This window comes from Delphinapterus leucas, chromosome 8, assembly GCF_059928025.1.
Source record: "Delphinapterus leucas isolate spDelLeu-1000000601 "Yukka" chromosome 8, BTC_Dleu_Yukka2, whole genome shotgun sequence".
In the NCBI taxonomy this organism is placed as follows: Eukaryota; Metazoa; Chordata; class Mammalia; order Artiodactyla; family Monodontidae; genus Delphinapterus; species Delphinapterus leucas.
This window is the reverse complement of record NC_143136.1, coordinates 92407974-92432543: the sequence shown is the minus strand read 5'-3', so window position 1 is coordinate 92432543 and position 24570 is coordinate 92407974. Positions and strand designations below refer to the sequence as shown.

At 38.1% G+C, this 24570-nt stretch overlaps 1 protein-coding gene across 1 annotated transcript in view; it reads left to right on the top strand.

The window, feature by feature from the left end:
* The window catches only part of THSD7B (thrombospondin type 1 domain containing 7B), a 758467-nt gene that overhangs the window by 214874 nt on the left and 519023 nt on the right, over nucleotides 1-24570 (top strand). The window contains exons 3-4 of the mRNA XM_022569631.3: nucleotides 2918-3166; nucleotides 16099-16268. Of these exons, the coding sequence (XP_022425339.2) occupies nucleotides 2918-3166; nucleotides 16099-16268 (419 nt within the window). The remainder of the gene's footprint in view (nucleotides 1-2917; nucleotides 3167-16098; nucleotides 16269-24570) is intronic.

Below are 24570 nucleotides of genomic sequence, written 5' to 3'. Positions count from 1 at the left end.
CACATATTTCTGATTCACCATTTAGTGCTTATTCCACTATTTCGGTAAAAAGAAGTCTCAGTGATCACATTAGACCAGGGCCCCATGTCATACCTTTTATTATTATTATTTTTTTAACCAAGGAGGCAAGTTAATAAAAATAACTTTAAAAATAAGTAAATATGTAATCAGTGGACTATATGCCCTTCCTAATTCCAAGAATTAGGAGCCCTTTTCAAAATTACAAAAGCCTTGATTGATCCCTGCAACTCCATGCAAGTACTTGTACTGTTGGAATCTTACCCCTTCTTCTGGTCCAATAGGAAGAGTCAGTTCAGTAAAGACGAGAGTGACAGCTAGGAAATGGTAAGAACCAAACCACTACTTCTGTAGACAGAGAACTGTATAGTATGGGATCTTCTTTAGGAAAGGAAGAAGAAAATCCTTCTGAGAAATTAAAACTCCTTATCTAAAAACACACACAAATTAAAAACTTTATTAAAGTTCTGTTTTTGTTTGCCAGGGCTACCTTAACAAAGTACCACAGACTGTAACTTAAACAACAGAAATTAACTTTGTCACAGTTCTGGAGGCTGGATCAAGTTTCAGCAGGGTTGGTTTCTTCTAAGGCCTCTCTTTGGCTTGTTGACCATTGTCTTCTCTCCAAGCCTTCTCATACTCTTCCTGTATGTGTCTGTGTCCTAATCTCTTCTTACAAGGACACCAGTCATACTGGATTAGGAGCCACCCCTAGTGACCACATTTAAAAGACTATCTTCACATACAGATACATTCTGAAGCACTGGAGGGTAGGACTTTGACATATGAATTTGAGAGGGGCATAACTCAGCCAATAATAATTTCTGAAATGTTAAAACGTAGAAACTTGTTGATTAACAGCTTTCTATTATATCACAAACCAAAAATAGGTGGGCCTTCCCTCTTTCCTCCACATTGTACAGTGATGATACATTATGATTTATGTGGGGCATTTTCAAGAGAGGTACTTCCTATTTTGTCTTGATCCCAGGCCCCCCAAATATCTAATTGGAGTGAGTGATGGTAATGAGGTATACATTGCTCTTTTCATTTTGAAGAGGATAATATGATCTGAATAGGCTTTTAAAAAATATTGGACCAAAGGTTTATCTTATATCATTGTGAAATTTGAAAGCCATACTAATCCTCTATGGCTTCATGATGAATATCAGTATGGAAATCTCACTATATTTTACTCATCACTGTGGCCAAATATGAACATATTTCATTCTCCCCTACACACTGTCTACTATAATCCATTTCTTTTGGTGGCTCCCTTACTCTACATACTTTCCCAAGTCAGAAATTTGGAAACATTTTAATACTTCTCTCTTTTTAAACACATACAAAGGAACTATTGCCAAACCCTGTGTATTATTCCACCAAGTTTCATAGGCTCAATTTTGGAAGTCAGTGTTTGAACATTGACCCTTTCTTTGATTTACATTCCTGTCAAAATTATCCTTTTCTTCCACAAAGTAATGGATGCCTTTGACTGAATAAGGGAAATACTAACAACAAAGTGCAAAAAAGAAAAAAATGCCAATAATACTCAAAATATTGTCTCCCTACATGAGTCTGATTTTCTCCCTTTAACATTATTTAATGCTCAATTAAATCCAAATTCCTTAGCCTTTCCGGAAATCCCTTTTGAAGAACTACATACCTAATATTTATCCACATTCCTCTTTGAACTTTATGTGTCATAAATGGACACATTTATGACAATTGACAAGTTGGCTTTTACTTTCCCCCATTGGTGTGCTTGTGAATATTTGACCACCAGTTCTGGAGGTTGAAGGGGTCAGGGTAGGGTAAAGGGACTTGATTTATGGCATTTGCTGGTTTCTATAGTGTAAATACTTCCACCATGGCTAATTTTAAGCTACTTACATGAAATCAACGGGCTTGCAAAATTCCTGAAAATTTTACAGATTGGTCCTTGTTAAACAGTAAATCCAGCTCTAGCATACCACTGGTTCCTATACCCACAAATTTTATCTCAGGGCTTCAAATATGCTACTTCCTTGAGTTAAAATAGTCTTCTTTCCGTGCCTGAGAAGTTTCCATTAATCTTTTAAAATGCAGCTTAGATGTCCTTCTGTCTTAGAACCTGCCTCACCCCTACCCCCAGCTTCCCCAGGTGGTCTATCACTGTCTCATCAGTTTTTCTCCTCATCATTGTAAGTGCTTTTATGTTGAGTTCATCACATTATCATGTTATCTTTTTATTTATCTGTTTTCCAATTACATTGTTAGTATTTGAAAGCACTTCAGTTTTGCAGACGAGGAAATTGATGCACAGAGCCTAACAGTACGGGGAAACATAATACCACATTTATTTATTTTTTAATCGCTCAGTATTTAAAAGAATGGACAGAATAGTACTCGGAAGCTTACATTTACCTTTCTTTGACCTTAGACAAATGATTTAGCCTTCCTGACCTTAAGTATTGTCATCTACAAATGGACATAATAATATATATACTCAAGAGACTGTTGTAAGAAAGTGCCTGTGAAGTACAGGACAGTGTGTGACACCTAGGAACCACTGAACGAAGGGTAACTCTAGGCTGTATCAGAGGTGAAAGCACGTGAGAAGAACCTCCATTATTTCTGATGATGCTTTGGACAAGGTACAATGTGGACTCACCTTACACATGCGTCTTGCGAGAGTGAAATAACTTCACAGTTTCAGATGAAATAGAGCGTTCATTCTTAAAATGTATGTCCTTCAGTATTTTATCATGATGCCTCTAACATTTAAAAAGAAAAACTCTCCTACTTGAACGCTATCCCAGATTTCAGGCTTTTTCTTTTCATCCAGAATAGGCACTTCATAATGTCGGCTGTACCCATTTAGTCTACGGCCTACTGTTTTCTGTTTCTGTTCCTTCAGCCTTTGCACGCAAGATTCCTTGCCTGTGACCATCCAGTCCTGCATCATGCCGAAAGACTGCGAAACCACCGAGTGGTCCTCCTGGAGCCCCTGCTCCAAGACGTGCCGTTCAGGGAGCCTCTCGCCAGGATTTAGAAGCAGGAGCCGGAACGTGAAGCACGTTGCTGTTGGAGGCGGAGAGGGCTGCCCTGAACTTCTTGAGAAAGAGGCCTGCATCGTTGAAGGAGAACTTTTGCACTCATGTCCCAGGTATTGTGTATTCTTTGGCATGAGTGTTCAGTTGTTCTATGTAACCTCATTTTATGTGGTATAGAGAGGTTAACAATAACTGTAGCTGTGACTTATGACTCAGTGCAGAGTTTCGTATTAGGCAGTAAAGCCTAGGGGGGGTAAGAGCATGGGTTGTGTTGATTGCCTGGGCTCCAATCCTATTTCTAATTATGTGATTGTTATGACTTTCTAATTTATGTGAATTTTGGCAAGTGGCTTAAATCTAGTGCCTCAGTTTACTTTTCTACTAGCAGTACTTACTTCATCCAGCACCTGGCATATCATAAGTGCTTGATAACCATTAGTTATCATTACCTGACATGTCACACCTAATTTTTATGACAACCTAAGAAGCCATTCATAAGCATCTTCATTTTGCAAATAAGGCCATTGATGCTCAGAGAGATTAAGTAACTTCTGAGGTTACATAGTTAATGAGTGACAGCCGCCTGATTCTAAGGATGCTCTTTCTCTGAAAGTCACTGCTGCTCTGGGCATTGTTTCTATTTCAGAGTCCCTAGGGAACCAGAGAATGCTGAGAAAAGGGTCGACATAAATTAGTAGCTAAACTTAATATCTTGATATTAGTTATATTTTGCCTGATTGTGTAGCCGTTGGTGAAGACCTCCAGTGCATTTTCCTCTGGTTGTTGGCTTACAGTAGGATCAGTCTGATAATGACAGAAATCACTGGGGCTGGCTGTTTAGAAGTCTGTTGCGGATGAATTTGTAATAATTCCTGCTGGACAGCTGCCCTGAACTATATCTTAAATCTGTATTTTAGATTTAAGTAGCTTTTTTTTTTTTTTTTTTTTGCGGTACGCGGACCTCTCACTGCTGTGGCCTCTCCCGTTGTGGAGCATAGGCTCCGGACGCGCAGGCTCAGCGGCCATGGCTCACGGGCCCAGCCGCTCCGCGGCATGTGGGATCTTCCCGGACCGGGGCACGAACCCACGTCCCCTGCATCGACAGGTGGACTCTCAACCACTGCGCCACCAGGGAAGCCCTAAATAGCTATTTTAGATAGAACTTTTCTATAGTCTCTGAGATTTGAGATCACTCCCTCGGTGAAAAATAAAATGAGGCAAAAAATAACTTCTTGTAGAAATTAATCATCTGGGGATATGTGAAGGGTAAGTGGGTTACAAACTCAGCTGGTGTTGTTGATGGGCCTGGTTATTCCTTAAACCTGAAATAAAGCATGTATGGGCGGGGCAGGGGTTGAGGTTGGGGGCGGGTATAGAGGAGCAAGTTCCTGTTTACATATTCATAGTCATTCACTTCCTCCACCTCACCATTGAAATCAGGGTGGATTCAACATACTCCTTACATATTGATTGTTCATTTTTTACTAAAATGACTCCTTAGATTTACATCATTTCTTGCCTGAAAAGCGGAGAGAGCAGATGTAGTTCACGATCCTTGACAGATTAACCTGTTGTCACAGAATCCTCCCTAATTGTATTGAGTTTGTGTCCAATCTTTCAAGACACTAATTTGGGGCAAAACATGGGATTGGAAAGAAAACCTGAGGTCTCTGTCCCTTTTGAACTTGGATAGGCTTTGGGTTAGAATTGCATCGCCATCACACTTAAAGTGTGTGTCCTTGGACAAGCTGTACGACTTCTCTAAGACATTTCCCCTCTTCAATAAAAGTGTCTAATTATACTGCCTGTGTTGAAGGTTGAACAGCTAAAGACTAGCACTGTCCGTCCCAGTGCTCAACACATGAGGCACTACACGAATACTGACTCTTATTGTTGCTCTTTGCAGGTGGGTTTTGGTCTCATTTCCTCCAGTAAGAGAATCCCTCCTTTCCTTGGAAGGCATACTGTAGTAATTTAATGGAGTAGAAAGTTGTTTCTTCTGGGTGATTTGGAGATTTTTTTTCCCCCGTGGAGGCCTTATTTAGGAGGGTTCTCAATGTTAGGCTGCTAGGAATAGAATCTGGGCTTAATGATGACCTTGACCTTGGCACCTTTTTTCTTCATTCCTTTCACGGAATGGCATGACCTCTTCCTGATATTTTTGACAGTTTTTTGATTTATAGACATCTGCCTATTTAAAAAAAAAATTTTTTTTTAAGGAATTCCTTTATTTTTTTTTTATTATTTATTTATTTATTTTTGGCTGTGTTGGGTCTTTGTTTCTGTGCAAGGGTTTTTCTCTAGTTGCGGCAAGCAGGGGCCACTCTTCATCGCAGTGCACGGGTGTCTCACTATCGCGGCCTCTCTTGTTGTGGAGCACAGGCTCCAGACGCGCAGGCTCAGTAGTTGTGGCTCACGGGCCTAGTTGCTCCACGGCATGTGGGATCTTCCCAGACCAGGGCTCGAACCCGTGTCCCCTGCATTGGCAGGCAGATTCTCAACCACTGCACCACCAGGGAAGCCCTGCCTATTTTTTTTCTTCTCTTTTCTTTGTTAATAACTATTACGATTCTCTTCGAATCATCAGAGTGGTGCCTCCTTGACGATGTTGAGAAAGTTGAGTTGGATAACCTTTTGTTAAAGAACGACTACCTTTTATTGAGCATCTACTGTTGGCCAATAACTATATCAGAGAGTTTATAAAGATTATTTAGAATAACATAGAATGTATTATCCAAATAGAACATTTTTGAGAGTAAAAGGGATGTAAATCGGTACTGTTCGGATTCAAATTAAAGTCCATTTGACTTCAAGGTCAGTGCTCTTTCCAATACATCACACTGACCCTAATGATAATCATAGTGAAGACACACATCCAGATAAGGGTATAGACACACATATACATGTATTCATATGTATCTTTTTTTTCCAACAATATACCGTGGAATGGTAATACTTCAAGATGTACCCAAGATTAATTTCTGTATTTTTCATTTGATTGAACCGTAACATCTGAAAACAGGGCCTGACAAAGTTCATTGGAGATGAACCTGGGCCTCTAGTTCTGCTGTTTGGAAATGTTACTGAGTATGACATTTTCTGAAAACCTTCTCAAATAGTGAATTTGTAGGAAATAGGAGTCTTCGAAAATTCACTGAACACCAACCAGCGTTTCCTAGGGAGACTGACGTGTTAGCTAATGATTCCACTTTGTGGTGGAAAAGAGCATGTATAAATAATAGCAACAAAATTAACATTGGCTGACATTCTTATTTGTCTGAAATCCGAGCTGTGGCCTCTACCGCAAGAAAGCATAAAGGCCGTGTGCTAACTTTTGTTTCTACTTGGACACCAGTGATTAAAATTCATTGTGAACAAGGGAAATGGAAACAAAAATCTCTTAGGGAACAAAAATGTCCATTTTTCCTTTCCCAGAATTCATGAGCACTTCATATGCATCAAGCAATTTAATTCACCATCCTTCTCCCCAGCAGGGACATGTCCCCTCTTAGAATGTGGTTTGGCTTTTACCCTTCCACAATATATGCTATAGGAGATGTGTTCCTTTTCTCAGTAAATATACCCTGAGCTCTTCCTATGTGCCAAGCAGTACGTTAAGTGTTTCCGATACCTCAGAGAACACATTAGACAAAGTTCCCTCCCCCTTGTGGGACCTAAATTTTAGTGAAGATATACCAAATAAATAATATAAACTATATACTTTGTGTACAAGATATGGAAAAAATGAAGCATTGGAGCAGGGTAAAGATAGAGGCTTCTGGGGTGCTGTGATGGGGGATCAGCTCAGGTTACAGAATTAAAGAGACTGTCCTTAGAGGAGCCTCATTTGAACTAGCAGGATCTGTGGGGAGGACTTGAAGGAAGGGAGGAAATTAGCCTTTCATCTAATTAGAGGAAGAATATTCCAAGAAGAGATAAGCTAGAGATGTGCTCTGGTTCCTGCATGTTCATAATGCTCACAACGGTTTTTAGTTGCATAGCTTGGGGACTACTCATCTCACCAGCTGGACTCCACTGGTCAGCATTTTCACTGTGAACAAAATGTGTGCCAATCCCTAAGGCATGAGTACATGAAAAGAAATGTGACCATGAGGAACCCCTTCTCGAAGAGCTCCCTGAGAGTGAACACTTTGGAGGCGCCTCAGGGCAGCTAGCATAAGTTAACCTGAAAGGAGACAGAGGCCAGCCTATGTTAAGCTAACTTGGGGAATTTTAGAACTACAGTTGATCCTTGAACAGCAGGGGTTTGAACTGCACAGGTACTCTTAGAGGCGAATAGTTTTGAATAGTAAATGGTACAGCACCACATGATCTGAGGTTGGTTGAACCCATAGACACAGAACCATGGATGCAAAGGGTGACTATCAGTAATAGCAGATTTTCTGACTGCACGGAGGATTATCACCCCTAACCCCACATTGTTCAAGGGTCAGCTGTATAAGGGAGTTAGCATTGTGTAGCCTTAAGCTCGTCTCAGAAGTATGCTATTTTTGACCAAGATGTGTGTAGACTCCATGAAACCCCTTTCTTCAGTATTATACAGTATCCTTGAAATTTTGTGCTCCCCCCTCCAACGTAACACTAAGAACTCACACTGTACATTATGGGGTTGGGATAGAAATGAGAGAGATGGAACAAATCTGCTTGTCACTGGCTACCTTTTCTCTTGGTGTGTTTACCTCTTATCATTGTCATCATGGCTTTAGGCATTATGTTACTCTCTGCCTCAAAACACTGAAAGATATGTGCTTTATAAGATGCCTTGGCACTTGGGTTCTTTCTTTTGTCCTAATTAGCATCTAAAGCATTAGATCCTACATCTCAACTAAGAGGGAGGTGAAAAGCATTCTAAGACCATAAATGATAAGGTGGCCCCGTTTACTGGATAGCATAAGGAAAGGCAGAGGACACAGGTAGCTGAGACATGACTTGATGCTGGAACAGCTATGACTCCAGATCCTTCATGCCTAAGCAGAGAGCCTGTTTTGGCTGAAGACACTGTAACACACAAGAATACTGAAAAACGTCAACATCTTTCTTGGAAGCGACACCTCAGATGACCTACCAGCGACTTCCACCACCTCACAAGGAGGCTTTCACACCAAAATGGCTGTTCTATTTCTTAAATGATCATTTAGAGTTTAAAATTGAATATAAGACAGTGCTGTTATAAAGACCAACATAGAGTAAAACTTTAAAGACGATCTCAAGGCAGAAGCTGCATGGCTGATAGTATTACATAGACTGTGTGATATTACTGCACAGAAAAGCCAATTTCCTAAACATTGCTTCAACACTCCAGTCTGGCACTGAATAGATGGGGTCTCATAATTTGTCCCTCCTTATCTCTGGTACGTATGAGTTTATTATGGGTGAACTAGAGATTCTTCGCAAAAGGTCTATCTGTGCAGATTCATACTGAGAGATCTATCTGGGTCTCCTGCATCCCACTTCGATGTGCTTCTAAAACAACCCCCTGTGACCAGCCTGTTTTTTCCTACCATCTCTTTAAGACACTGAACCGGATTTTATATTTTCTAAAATCTAAAATTTTCTCAAGTTTTCTTGAGAAAACTCTGGGGATTAGTTGATGGGTTTTTTCAGATGAATGTTGAAGCCAGGAATGGTGCCAGCAGAAGGGATGGTGAGTAAAACTTGGCTTGGTAGTTGGCTTCCTCTGCCCATTGGAACGAAGTGAGTGCTGGAACAGTGTTGACATGTCTTGAAAGAGATGTTTGTTCAACACCTGCTTCAGACTGTCACTGTGCTAATTGCTGGAGAATTCAGGAAATTTTAGTCTGTGTTCACTTAGTTTATTCATCTTCAGAATCCTGTGTAATATACTCATTAAAAACTAGAGCATCTTGAACTGATAACCATGTTCTTTAAGAGTGTTTCATAGTTAGTAATGTTCCCGCACATCATTCCAAACATATGTATCTGGAATTTTTGTTAATGCATTTTTCTCCTCTACTTTAGAGCGGGTAGCACCTATAAAAGTGCCTGGCTCGGAGTAAATGCTCAGCAGACAAAGGATGAATCATTAAATGTGGGGCAGATCCAGAACAATATTATGCACAGGGTACTTTATTCCAGGCTGATACTTATTATATTATGTGTGTGAAGGATTCAAAGTCATTTCTTATAAAGAGCATCTAAAATTGGCATCATCAAGGAGATTACGTAAGGATGCCGACCCAGGGAAGGAATAAACACACAGAGCTTGATGTGACTTTGTCCCCAATGGCGGCCTTGCTTTTGCTAAGTGTGTCTGGTTTTCCAGATAAGAAGTTTCTGTTTTCATTGATTATAAGAGTAGCTTCGAGAAGGATGAGTAATGAGATCACAATCTGAATATGTAAGTTTGCCTTCTGGAAAAGAATGGCACACACGTCACCTACCATCTCTAATGTATCTTTTCAATTGATCGTCTACCACAGCACCTAACACCCTGCACATAATAGAAGCTCAATAAATGGTTGTTAAATGAATTAATGGGTTCTTTAAGGAAGCATTTTTTAAAATTGTTTTAATTAAGCAGCTCTTTGTAGGACTTGAGGAGTAAAGGAGTCATGACCTGGAACCCTCAGGAGAACCTGTTTCAGGAAAGAAACGACAGTTTCAAAGAATCTGTAAATTGTTTCAGCAGAAGGAGACTGATGCCTTTTTACTGAGTCCAGCTTTTACTGGTGCATATTGTTTCATGAGTTCCCATTGTGCCACTTTCAGCTCTCCTGGATGGAAGATCTGTTCCCCTGCTAGTGTAAGAAAGTTAATGTATTACTAGGTGCTGTGCATAGGGCTAGAAATCTATTAATAATACATATGTGGAGTTTGGCTAGCAAAGCCATCTGCCAAAGAGCTTTGCACTTCAGAGTAGCTTTCCATAATCAATAGTCCCACTCTATTCAATAAAAGATTACTAGAGCGTAAGATGTATAAAGCTTAATTGGCTCCCTTTATTTTGGTCGTCTGTTCAGCAAAAAATGACAAGTTAATTCTTTTCTAAATGAATTTACAACTTTAAAAGAACAACAGATATTATCATAAATTAGTCTTGCTGCAGTACACTGATTTTTAATATACGCGCATTTAATTTGAATACCTTGCACTAGGGTTTCAATTCCAAGAGTGTTTGCAAATCTATATGTGCTTAGTCAAAACAGGACCATTCACTAATGCAATTATTCTTTCAGTCTGTCATCATTAAATCACTTAAGATTCTATTCCATGTTGCTTTGCTTTAAATCTAAGCGTTTAGAAGAAGGAGAAAAGAAATTCACATTTTGTAAGCAATTCTAAGCGTTCTGAAAGTGACAAAGCATGCATTCTAAAGGGCAGGGGTTGCTATAAAACTCTGATGGTCCTGCCATCCTATTGCTATTAGAATCACTTTATGTCACCTTAGTAGGATGGAAGTCTTTTAAAAATAGTCACTAAATGTGCCTACTTTTCTAATTTTGGCTTTGCTAATTTAGGATATCTCTATTCCTTGCTTCAGAACAATGCATTCATTCCTCATTCCTTCTGCCCTCCCCCCATCAATTTAGAGAATGGTTTGAATACAGGATTCCTTGGGTTAGACAACATCACTCTCAGGAAGACAAGCTGGCTACCTGGGCGATTGAATTTCTGGCCCTCGAGTAGCTTTTCCTAATCCAGAATTTGTCTCCTCTATCTCTTCATGGGAATATGTATTCCCACCATTAGAAATATCTTTCTTTGGCTTAATCTTGGTTTCTTCTTTTAAACTGCATATACCTTTTTAGAATGATAAAATATTTAATATTAACTTTTAATATGTATCTTGTGAATACATTTATTGATCATTGCCTAAGAATAGACTTAAATTATGGGGTACATATGAAGAAATCGGGCAGTGAGTTCCAGGGGTGGGAGAAAGCTTCAGAAAGCAGATTCTAGAAGGTAAATGAAGAAAAACTGAATTTCACAGTTATAATACATGGTTGCCCTGATGTCTGAGTTCTTGTCCCCTTTCCTGGGCTGTCTCAGGTAAGAATTCAGTGCCAAGCAATTGTGCTGCTAGTACTTGGGACAAAAGCAATTTGGAATCATTCTTCACTTCTCTCTTTATCTCCTATCCACATATAATCCATTAGAAGGCTGTCTCCACCTTCACAGTATATCCAGAATCTTATCACTTCTCATCACATTCACTGTGACTGCCCCAATTAAAGGCCTAACATCATGTCTCCTGGACTGGCAAAGGCCTCCAAATTCATCTCCCTTCTTCCACTCCCCTATAGTCTATTCTTTAATCTATTCTTTAATAGTCTATTCTTTAATCAGTGGCCAGGATGATTCTTAAAAATTTAAATCTCATCATGATATGATTGCCTTCCTCAAAAATTGGCAGTGATTTCCTAGCACATTTGGAGTAACACTCAAACAGCCCTTCCTCAGCCCACCAGGCTCTCTGTAGCCTGGGCCCTGACTGTCTCTCACTCCCTCTCCCTCCTGCCTTGAGCTGCCTATCCCAACCACACTGGCCTCTGTGCTTTCCTAGAAAGTGCCAAGCACTGTCCTTCCCTGGGACCTTTGAACATGCTCTTCTTTCTGCCTAGAATTCTCCCTGTCCACCTTTTCTTATGCCCACTGTTTCGTTTTATTCCGGATTCTGCAGACTTTCCTGGTCATGGCACTGAAATAGCTCTCCTCCTCCATTTCTCTCTGATGGACATGTTACTGATGCCGTGTTATGTGTTGGTTCATTTCTGTCTGTCTGCCCCACTAGAAGGTCATCTTCCCAAGGTCAGGGACTTTGTCCTGCTCACTGCTATGCATTTCTATTGTCAGAAATCATACTTGGCACACAGTTGGAGCTCAAGATTTAGTTCTTGAAAGAAAGGAGGAATGAACACATGGTTGAGTAAATGATTTGCTTACTCTTGGGCAGGCTTATTTTTGTTCCTAGGAGCTAGGGAGTCCTGCTTTTTGGTTCCTTCTGCCATCCATCTCTCGTACATACCTTTACATTAACTGAGATATTCTTTCACAAGTTGTTTCCCCTGTGTATTCAGTATATGAGTGGCTGACAGTGTTCTCTGTCACTAATGGTGGGGACATTGGAGTCATTTTTACATGAACAGATGATGGCAGGTTTACCTAACATTCACAGTGACCAGGGAGCGAAATGGAGGATTTGACTTCAGGGCCTTGAAAAAGCATTACTCATCAAAAAAAGTGTCATTGCACCATTTGGTGGAAATTTGAATTTTTACAATTAGAGATTCCTTTATTTGGCTTATATTTTGTTTCTCTTTTTAACTTGTACTTATCTCCTGAAAGTGCTAAAATCTGACCCTATGTGACCACATATAACGTTCGAATTATAAAGTGATTGGCTGTGTGATATTCTCAAACTGTCTTTGTGTTTGAGACTGGAAGGAATATTATACTGGCACTGTAAAATATTACTGGTCAGTTGTCAGTGACAGTATCATTGTCATCAAGTGATGATATTTTTTTGCTTCATCCCAGAAAGCAATTCCTCAGACCAAGACCAACATTTATTTGTCTTCATCATGGCTGGGCAGGTAGCTAACTGTCATCTACGGACTTGCTTTTTATATCCGCAGACCAAGTTTCATGAGTTTACCATTCACCGTTTTAATCTACCAGAGAATCATTTCATTAAGAAGGTGTGCTTTAGAATCAGATGTTCTTGTCTTTGCATCCTGCTCTTTCACTTACTTAATTATGTGACCTTGGCAAATGTCTTATTCTTTAAGCCAATTCTCCCATCTGTAAAAGAGGAAATTATATTTTTTTTCATAGACTTGTTGGGCGGATGACATGAAGTCATGCACCTAGATTTGTTAGTGCAGTGCCTGGTACTGAGTAAGCATGCAGAACAATTTGGATGTTATTATTCCTTGGGGGATTTGTCATGATACCCTAGAAGCCTGAATAAATGAATGCTTTGTTTATCCTGTTCAGCTGGGGTGTGTGACAAGACAAAGGGATCCTAGGTCACGTTCGTAAGGGGCTATGAGGATCAACTAATTGTTTTCATGTCATGGCCATTTACTTGAGGCATTTCTACACTTGGTTTCAGAATGCTGCTCACCCACAAAAGGCAGGACGCTGGCCTTTGAAATGCCCCCCGTTTCCCTCCTAAGCAGAAGGACAAAGTGAGGCTGGGTTGAAAGGCATCAGAGTTGAGAGAGAGTGGGTGAAAAGGCCTGATCTTTGACGTGGACTTAGCCATTAAAGAGGATGCCCCTGGCAGTCAGAAAGCCAAGTTGTCCGGAGCCTGGAGGACTATCCCTGTAACAACTACTAAAGGAGATAACAAGCAACGTTTAGCTGAGCGGTCTCCTTTGATTTCTTATTCTGTCAGATCCTAGAGACACTTTCCCAGGTTGGTGGAATTCAGACTGTTCAGTTTTCATGGCTTCTGGGTGATTTGTGATTAAACATAGATAGTGCATTTGAAAAAAAATAAGGAAAAAAAAGACAGACTATGAAAGGACCTGCATTTTCAAAAGGAATTTAGAAGCCCTTCACTGGTGTGTTTTTTCCTTTGCCTCTTTCTGGGTTGGTATTTTCTCTGAGGTAGTAAACAATAGCAGTAGCGATGAATGTCTTCTTTATCTTTAGAGAATTCGTTGTTTGCCAATGAATAGAATTTGGGTGTTTTTGGTTAATGAGCTAGCAACAGGGTTTTTGTTACATTATATATAAGACTATATATATATATATATATATATATATATATATAGTTATTAAATTTTCCTTTTCATTTTTCTCCATAATGACTTCCCAAATTCCTCCATTGCTAATTCTTATAGGGTCATGATAAATTAATTTAAAAAGCAATTTATACAGCATGGCCCATTCCTTTCAAACAAGTGAACAGATTACTATGACTTGCTATAATTCTAAACTCTCTAAGTTTCTTTTATGCTCTTTGCTGAACTTAGGTTCTTGGAAGTTAGACCATGGCATTCCTGGATCCTTAATATTAGGACTTTGGATGAAATCAATTAAGTTCTTATAAGTACAGTGTTGGGTGTGTGTGTGTGTGTGTGTGTGTTTTCTGTATCAGCAGGGGACAAAAGGCAGGTGTAGAAGGACACAAGAAAAAAAGGAATGAACATTTATTGAACATTTATTATACTCCTTGATTCACATTTGGTATTATTATCCCTATTTTACAAAATAGAACTCAGTGAAAGTCACATGACTAGTAAGTGGCAAGGCTCAGATTCAGACCACGTCGGTTTGACTCGAAAGCATGCTTGCTGTCTATACTGCACTGCCCCTTTCTGCCTACCTTATGTGCTCACTATATCATAGGAGCCTTGGAGTCAGGGCTATATCTGACCTCCTTAATAGACAGAGAGCTCTTCTTTTAGGGAATCATTGGAGGAAGAGGGTTTGAAATGAGAATGTGATAACCATCCAATAACCCACCCCTACCTCACTGTGCCTTGCCCTGGAGTCCAGAGACAAGCGACCTACCTGTACCCTGAGACTCAGAGACACAAGAGACAAGCCTTCTGCCTGGGTCACCATGAAGCCAAGGGAGACAACTCTGTCTAGTGAGGAGAAAGGGCTTTGGAGCATCACCTCTGGAGAAGGACCGTCTCTGGGAAGACCTGGACTTTTCTCGATCTCATGCCCAGGAATTAGAAACACGTTATTGTCTATATTCCCCTAGTAATAAACAGGACCTGAACTCTACATTTGAGACTCTTGCCCAGCCCGGTGACTGATTTTCACTTGGAAAACCCTGTGAAGATCAAATAGTGAGGCAGAGGGAGAAGAATTATTACAACAAACCCCACAGGATTGTCCAAATTCTTTTTCTACAATGGGCTTTTCACAAGACAGTTGATCCTCAGCTTTCAAGCTTTTTAGAATGATGACGCTCATTGTGAGAGGCTTTGCTCACTCTTAGGTTTCTTAGAGATTTGCTTCCTGATTTTGATGTCTGTTACTTGATTTCATTTTTACTCTGGTTTCTGTAAGGCCAGGGCCTTGGTGACACATGTTTATTTTTATTGCTACTTTTTCTTTTAAACAATCACATAACTGAGAAAACTTTCCTTAAATCTGAAATGGGACAGCGGATATGAGAATGTTCTTAGGTTTGGTTTACTGTTTAGAAGCTAATGAGTCTTCTGGTATTTATGGGAATTCTGTAGGGTTATGTTAATGCTGTGGGCTTGAGGAATGCTGTAATAAGCCACAAAAGGAAATTCTGTCTGAAATCATTCTCCAGGTATGAGTGTAGTGTTGTTATGGTTGTTGTGTTTTCTGTAAGTTATGTGCAAACTTCACTGTGTTTTTTCCTTTTATTTGTGTGTGTGCGTGTGTGTGTCTGTCAGTGTGTATCTCAACCAGTTGTAAACCTGGAAGACATATTCTAAATCAGTATAACCATGGCATGTCTGTTTATGTAAGAAAAAAAAAAGTACTTGTCAATTAAATATAGTGGCACATTGTGAACTCATTTTTAACATGTATACCCTTATCTTAGTGGAATCAAACTGATAGAAGTACCTATATCAAGAAGGTTGAAAAATTGGAGGTAATCTCTGTCCATTTAAACTAATATGTTCAGACATTCATACACTGGCCTACTAATTAAAAAAGAAAGGCCAACTTTCACGCAAAGTCATCTAGAGGTTTGTAAAATGAAACCCCATGACAAGTTTACCTGCTATGCATTAGGCTCAATTGGTTTCCAGCTCCTTCCCTTGATTCCGTACTCTCTTAGAGCTTTAAGGCTGAGACATATCTACTGTTTATCCATATTTCCTTCCTTCGCTCCTCTGGGCCTGTACTATAAGCATGATAGGCTGCTGTGATTTTGCTGTAGGAAATAAAAGGGATTTAGTATTCAAAGCTGGTAAACGTCTTTATCCATAGGCAAAGATTTGGTACTAGAAAGAGAGATGATTACGTACATTTGATGTCGATGACTTAAGTTTCCTGTAGAATTTTGTATTTTCCTTACTTCTTCTTCTTCTTTTAAACAAATCAAACCAAACAGGTATTCCTGGAGGACCTCTGAATGGAAAGAATGCCAAGTCTCTCTCCTCCTCGAGCAGCAAGACCCCCACTGGCATGTGACGGGACCCGTTTGTGGAGGTGGGATCCAGACCCGGGAGGTGTACTGTACCCAGAGCACACCAGCACCCGCGGCACAGAGGGCCAAGGAAGGTAGGCAGCCAGTTCTGGGGACAGATTCTGCTGCGGATTGGAAGGGAAATCAACACCAACACCATCTTCTCATATCCTCCTTGATATAATGGACCGTCAGCATTCACAGATTTAACGTTTTGTTGACTCTTTACAAGCCATCCGTAAGTTCTGTTACTTGAAGTAGTTTGGAATAGTCAAAATAGTACTGCTACTAATATCAGTCTCAAAGGATCGTTGTGAAACTTAAATGAGAAAATATACCTAAGATCTCTAGTAGAAATGACTGCTACAGGCTAAGGGGCTGGTACGCTGGAGTGAGTCAGTTGGTGAAGAGTTAGTAGCATTCTTTTTTCTTTTTTCTGTAAGAGAAGTTTTTTGTGAATTTGTGAGTGTGGGAAATTCTACAGACATATCACTTTCAGATATCAAGGATCCATTCATTTATTGCCAGGTTTTAGATAATCTGAAACTAAGAAGGAGGAAAAGGAGGAGGAAAAACAACTTTCTCCATGGTATGCTCTCTATTAGGCATGTATAATACAATCCATTTGTTTCAGAGTTTAGGATAGTGATAACATATAAGGACTGAAAAACTGGCCCAGATTTATATAAGTCAATGGACTGAAAAGCTAAGAGTGTGCAGTAATGCTTCCACTCTAGAAAAATATATGGCCTCTTCCAGGCGCATTGGGGAACCCAACAGTGCCCTCTGTAGAAGTGGTCAAGGTGAGAATGTTTCCTTGAGTGTGCATGTACATTCTCTGCTGTAGGACTCGGTTAGAGAGAGAAGATGTGAGATTTCTTATTGTAGAAATACATCCATTTCATCCTGTAAAGCTTTTCATACCAGGTGCCTTTTTTTGTGTGTGTGACATGGCCTCTCATCATTTCAGAGGCCATGACCATAGCCTTGGATGATTCAGCTCATGACTCATAGAAGGATCATCTTTACAGATACCTTAGCATTTGCTTCAACAATTGAAGTTACAGTGTCAAATTTATAGGGCTAGAGTTATTTAAAAATTAGTAGTTAAATTTTCTTCCTTCTCTAATGTCACCTTTGGAAAGTGACAATTTACACGCTTTCTCTTCCAGCATAGAACATGACTGTGCTTACTCCTCTGAATTTGGAAGAACGAATTTAGATGAAAAGCTTCGGATTATTCTTTCAGACCTTGGTGATCTTTCTATTCTACTTTCTCCTTCTTCCCTTTTACTGTTGTCTACAGTACTAGGATCTTCAGGGGTCAACACATATATAAGAATTTTGTAGAACTGATATATTATGATCAATTTTCAGCTTCAACATTTAATCTTCTATTGACATCTTCATCTTCCTAAAGTTTCTTTAGTAAAAATAGCTTTCTTATCGATCACCTATTTCTAAAGTTTTTTCAACCTTAATCATTCCAGCTTTCTTAATGGAAACATGCTGGGCAGGAAATTTGTAATTAGGAGGAAAGTGGAAGGATGGTGTTCTAGCATTGGAAGTCGTATGCTACATGTTGGGGGATGTTAAATAGAGGAGGGGTGTTAAGTGCAGATTTAGCAGCTTATTAAGCCCTGGTACAGTGTGCTTCAAGCATCTGAAAAAGAGGAAAAAAATCTTAGGCCAAGGCATACTTCCAAATTAATACTTTGGTACACATGGAAACAGAAAGCCCTTAGAAAGCCTAAGCCAGGTAACCCAGTTCTCAGGGGGGGCACTTAGATGTGGGGACAAGATACATACACATGGATGTATATAACGCAACAATGTACTCTTGTAGAAATTTGAATACAGTAGTCAAACTATTGCTGCATTGGAAAATACAGAACAGCCACATTGCATTAAAGGCATGGTAAAGATGACTACTTATCTTTGTAATCATTACAAAGGTTTGATTTTTGCTCTTGTTTGGAAGTGAACCAGAAAGGTTATTTAGCCATTACTTTCCTTTCTTATAAATGCTTTAATTTCCTGCTGTTATTATTTATGGATATACCTTGACAAATCTGGCAACATGAAAATGTCTTCTTGGCTCAAGTCAAATTGTTCAAGAGAACAATTGAATTGCAGTTATAAGGGACCAAAGAGTGTTTGCCCAATTAAAGAGGCAGAGTTTAAATATTTCTAACCTTTCTGCTAATGCAGTAACAAAGACCAAAATTGATGACATTTTTTGCATTTCAGTTTTTATAAAGAAGCGCTTTTTTGTTTTGGGTTTTTTAAATTATTGTTAGATTTGGAAGGGAGAGGGGATTTTAATAGCATTGACTTTGGAAACTCTTTTCTCAGTCATAATTGACTTTTCCACAAGGTTAAGTTTTCCTTTGGCTCCAGGATACTCTGTTCACTCTCTGAAGTGGAATCGCTTGACTTTTCTTCCTTGAAAATCCCACCATCCACTGTAAATTAATTACTCTGCATTCCAAGAACCTGACCTTAGAGGAACCCACAATCTTAGGGAAAAAATAAGGTTAATTTCCATGGATCTCTCATGAAATAAGATGTAATAGAATATCTAGATACCAGAATAAAAACAACAACAACAAAACCCAGAAAAGAGTGCTAATTCTCTCCCAAGGGCCTCAGAGCCTCCTGCTGGATGCTGAGGATGAATGGGACTTCCGTGCAGTTCTGTTGCCAGCTTATTCTTGTTGCTAGCCAATTCTCCATTTGACCTCAATTCAGGGTGTTTGTCGGAATAGTATAATAACATCTATGGCATATTTACCTGGTTCTGCTGTTCACTGTCCATGTGGTGTTGTAACTGTAGCCAAAATAATGCTACAATAGTCAATGTGAGAAGTGTTACTAGTAATAGTAGACAGGCCAATAGATTGTGAATGAAAATGTAGCAGAGTATTTATGATTTTGTTTACCAGTTATTGTTGTAGAGAGAATTGTATTTCTCTTTTATAGTTCAGAAGTACCAGCAAGAATGATGTTAACCTATAAATCTAAAAGCTTGGATTTGGTGAGGCCGTTTTCTTCTTGCCCTTTTGTTAGGTGAAATTAAAACCACTCAGCCTGCATTCAAGGGATATTTCTCAGATGGTAAAACATTGAAAGAAGGGATGCACTTTCAAAAATCTAATAAAGACAGGGAAAAATTTATTCCATTCATGACAGTGTGGCCTAGAGATTGGCGTATCAACAAATGTGGGATGAAATGGCTTAGAGATGCAGTGTATTTATATGGTGAAGAAAACAAAACAAAACAAAAACCTAAAAACTAAATAAAAAATTGGGAGAAGATATTGGTGTGGTGGCAGTTAAACACCATGTTTTAAATTCAGTATTTGGCATTAAATGGACACAGCTACTTTAGAATGCACACCATTTAGCTTTGAATTGTTAATTGTGTTAGTTAACCACTACACACCAGTAAGATAGTTCTTGAAAGTCCTATGTCTCTATAATGCTGGGCCCAGAGTTGGCATTAAGACAGTACATGATAAGATAAGGGAACATGTCCTAGTTTTAAATATGTTGGTTTGGTGAGTAAAAAGTGGATGACCATCACACATAACTTTTTTTTTTCAAAAATAATTTGTTATGTGCTAGCTATATCTTAGGGTCTGTCCTAGACACTGGAATTGTAAAGATGCCTCATTAATACAGCCTTTTAATTGTGACAACAGTTGTACTAACAATTATGCTATAACGTCTTAGGTAATGTGTCTTCAGTAGTGTGTTACATTTTATATATATACATATGTTTGTAATATATAGGCCATATATATATGTATGACATAGTTAAAACCATTTAATGATGCCTGAGAGTAATCTTCATAATGGAGATAATGCTTCAAGAGAGTTTGGAGGATCAACATGAAAGCATGTTCTAAGTGGAGAGAGGGAGAACATATGGAAATAAACAGAGATGTTTATATTCAGTGGTGGCATGTGAAGTGGTATGAGAGGAGCACAGGAAATAAGGAAGTTAAATAACACTTAAAAACTAGTCTCTAAGAAGGAAATAAGGAAGTTAAATAACATTTAAAAGCTAATCTCTAAGAAGGATGTTACATAATGATTAAAGGATCAATCCAAGAAGAATATGTAACAATTATAAATGTATATGCAGGCAACATAGGACCACCTGAATACATAAAGCAAACATTAACAGACATAAAGGGAGAAATTGACAGTAACACAATAATAGTAAAGGACTGTAACATCCCAATTACATCAATGGACAGATCATCCAGACAGAAAATCAGTAAGGAAACACGGGCCTTAAATAATACATTAGACCAATGGACTTAATAGTTATTAATAGATATATACAGCATGCAATCCAAAAGCAGCAGAATAAACATTCTTTTCAAGTGCACATGGAGCACTTTCCAGGATAGATCACATGTTAGGCTATAAAACAAGTCTCATTAAATTAAAGAACATTGAAAGCATATCAAGCTTCTTTTCTGACTGCAAAGCTATGACTCTATAAATCACCTACAAGAAAAAAAATTCAAAAAACATAAACACATGGAAGCTAAACAATATGCTACTAAACAGCCACTGAAGAAATCAAAGAAGAAATCAAAAATACCTGGAAACTAATGAAAACAAACAAACGAACAAAAACCCAATGACCCGAAATCTATGGAACACAGCAAAAGCAGTTCTTAGAGGGAAGTTTGTGGCAATACAAGCCTACCTCGGGAAATAAAAATCTCAAATGAACAACCTAACCTTATACCTAAAAGAACTAGAAAAAGAAGGAAAAACAAAACCCAAAGTTAGTAGCAGGAAAGAAATTGTAAATATCAGAACAGAAATAAATGAAATAGAGACTAAAAAAAAAAACAATATAAAGATAAATGAAACTAAGAGGTGGTTCTTTGAAAAGATAAACAAAATTGATAAACCCTTATACAGCTTCATGAGGACAAAAAAGGAGATGACCCAAATCAATAAATCAAAAAGGAAAAAGGAAAAAATTAAACTGACACCACAGGAATACAAAAGATCATAAGTGATTACTCTGAACAACTATGTCAATAAAATACACAACCTAGAAGAAGTGGACAAATCCCTAGAAATGTACAGCCCCCAAGACTGAACCAGGAAGAAATAGAAAATATGAACAGATCAATTACCAGTAATGAAATTGAATCAGTAATTTTTAAAAATCCCTACAAACAAAAGTCCAGGACCAGATGGCTTCAAGGGTGTATTCTGCCAAACACTTAGAGAAGAGTTAACACTCATCCTTCTCAAAATACTCTAAAAAATTCAGAAGGAAGTAATGCTTCTGAACTCATTGTGTGAGACCAACATCACCCTGATGCCAAAACCAAAGACACTACAAAAAAAAAAAATTATGGGCCAGTATACTGATGAACATAGATGCACATATCCTCAACAAAATTTTAGCAGTTCGAATTCAACACTACATTAACCACATTTGTGGTTCAATATCCACAAATCAATTAATATGATAAACTACATTAATAGTTTGAAGAATAAAAATCATGATTATCTCAATAGATGCAGAAAAAGCTTTTGAAACAATTCATCATCCATTTATGATAAAAGTTCTCCACAAAGTAGATACAGAAGGAACATAATAAAGGCTATATATGATAAGTCCACAGCTAACATCATGCTCAGTGGTATGAAAGCATTTCATCTAAGATCAGGAACAAGACAAAGATGCCCACTCTCAACAGTTTTATTCAACATAATATTTGAGGTCCTAGCCACAGCAATCAAACAAGAAAACGAAATAAAAGGAATCCAAATTGGAAAGGAAGAAGTAAACCTATAACTGTTTGCAGTTGATGTGATATTATACATAGAAAATCCTAAGGATAACTTTAAAAAAATCTCTGGAGTTCATCAATGAGTTCATTAAATTTTTAGTATTCAAAATTAATATACAGAAATCTGTTGCATTTCTATACCCTAACAACAAACTATTGGAAAGAGAAATTAACCAAATAACCCCATTTACAATCACATCAAAAATAATAAAATACCTAGGAATAAACCTAACTAAAGAGGTAAAAGAACTGTACTTGCAAAATTATAAGACACTAATGAAAGAAACTGAAGACAACACAAACATATGGAAAGATGCTCTGTGCTCATGGATTGGAAGAATTGATATTGTTAAAATGACCATACTACTCAGTGCAATCCCTATTAAAATACTAGTGGCATTTTTCACAGAGGAGATCAAATAATTTAAAAATTTATATGGAAACACAAAAGAATAGCCAAATAATCTTAAGAAAGAAGAACAGAACTGGAGATATCATGCTCCCTGAATTCAGACTACAAAGATACAGTCATCAAAATGTAGTATTGGCACAGAAACAGGCACATAGATCAATGGAACAGAATTGAGAGCCCAGAAGTAAACCCACACACTAATGTAAATTAATCTACGACAAAGGAGGCAAGAATATACATTGGAGAAAGGTCAATATCTTCAATAAGTGGTGCTGGGAAAACTGGACAGCTACATATAAAAGAATGAAATTAGAACATTCTCTAACACCATATTCAAAAATAAACTCAAAAGGAGTTAAAGACCTAAATGTTAGACTGGAAACCATAAAACTCTTAGAAGAAAATATAGGCAGAACACTCTTTGACATAAATCATAGCAATATTTTTTTGGGGTCTGTCTTCTAAGGCAAAAAATAAAAAAAGCAAAAACAAACAAATGAGATCTAATTAAACTTAAAAGCTTTTGCACAGCAAAGGAAACCATAGATGAAACAAAAAGACAGTGTACTGAATGGGAGAAAATATCTGCAAATGATGTGGCCAGTAAGGGGTTAATACCCAAAATATACAAACAGCTCATACAACACAGTATCAAAAAAACAAACAACCCAGTTGAAAAGGCAGAAGATCTGAATAGACGTTTTTTAAAGAAGACATACAGATGGCCAACAGGCACATGGAAAGATGCTCAACATCATTAATCATCAGAGAAATGCAAATCAAAACCACAATGAGGTATCACCTCATACCTGTCAGAATGAACATAGTCAAAAAGACCACAAAAAACAAATATTGACTAGGATGTAGAGAAAAGGGGACCCTCTTACACTCTTGGTGGGAATGTAAATTGGTGCAACCTCCGTGGAAAACAGTATCAAGGTTTCTTAAAAAAATAAAAATAGAACTACCATATGATCCAGCAATTTCACTCCTGGGTATATATCTGAAGAAAACAAAAACACTAATTCGAAAACATACATGTGCTCCAATGTTCATAGTGCATTATTTATAATAGTCAATGTATGGAAGCAACCAAAACATCCATCAATTACATGAGTGGATAAAGAAGATGTGGTATATACATATATACAATGGAATACTACTCAGCCATAAAAAAGAACAAAATTTTTCTATTTGCAACAACACGGATGGATTTGGAGGGTATTATGCTTCGTGAAATAAGTCAGACAGATAAAGACAAATACTGCATGATGTTATATGTGAAATCTAAACTATAAAACAAATGGATGAATATAACAAAACATAAACAGACTCACAGATATAGAGAACAAACTAGTGTTTAACAGTGGGGAGAGAGTAAGGGGGAGGGGCAATATAGGGGTAAAGGATTAAAAAGTACAAATGTCAGTGTGCTAAGAGAATTCTCGTGAATGGTCATGTCCTATTTGCAAACTTATTTTGCAAAAACTTATACAAGAACTTTTTGAGATATGAAATAAACTAATTTACCTTATGAACAGATTTCTTAAGGGGCGATTGAAGGAGGTATTCCACCATCATTTGAGGGTCTAGAAATGTCCTTTACCTGTCTTTAGAAATTGGTTTAAAAGTCAGTAAGCTCATTTGGGTGTGAGAATAAAGTGTCAGGAAAATACTATGCTTAGAAATTCCCTTAGCATCAACGCTTAGAGGAGAAATGAGACTGCTTCAATGGGCTTACAGCATTTTCTTTTGTTTTATAGTAACAGAGAATCACAGATAACTGGATGAAGTAGTCTTTGCTAATTAATAGCACGATATTGGATGGCAGTTCACATGAGCCCAAGCGATAGAAGACTTTTGGCCTGTAATATTTCTACCTTGGAAACATACTCAATTATTAGGAATATATAGAGTATATACGAATATAATTCAAATATTCTCTCCAAAAGTGTGAAAGCTGATAAAAGTTTAAAAGGAAAGGAACATTAAATACTTAGAGGGGATTAGGTCACCTGGTGTCTAAATTGAGATTAGTTTCTAGTGGTTCTGTTTTATTGCATTTGTGTCTCAGTTTAGTGATTTTTTAAATCAAGTGTAACAGACTTATCTCAGTATGATATAGCAAATGTTTACTGAATTACTGTACTT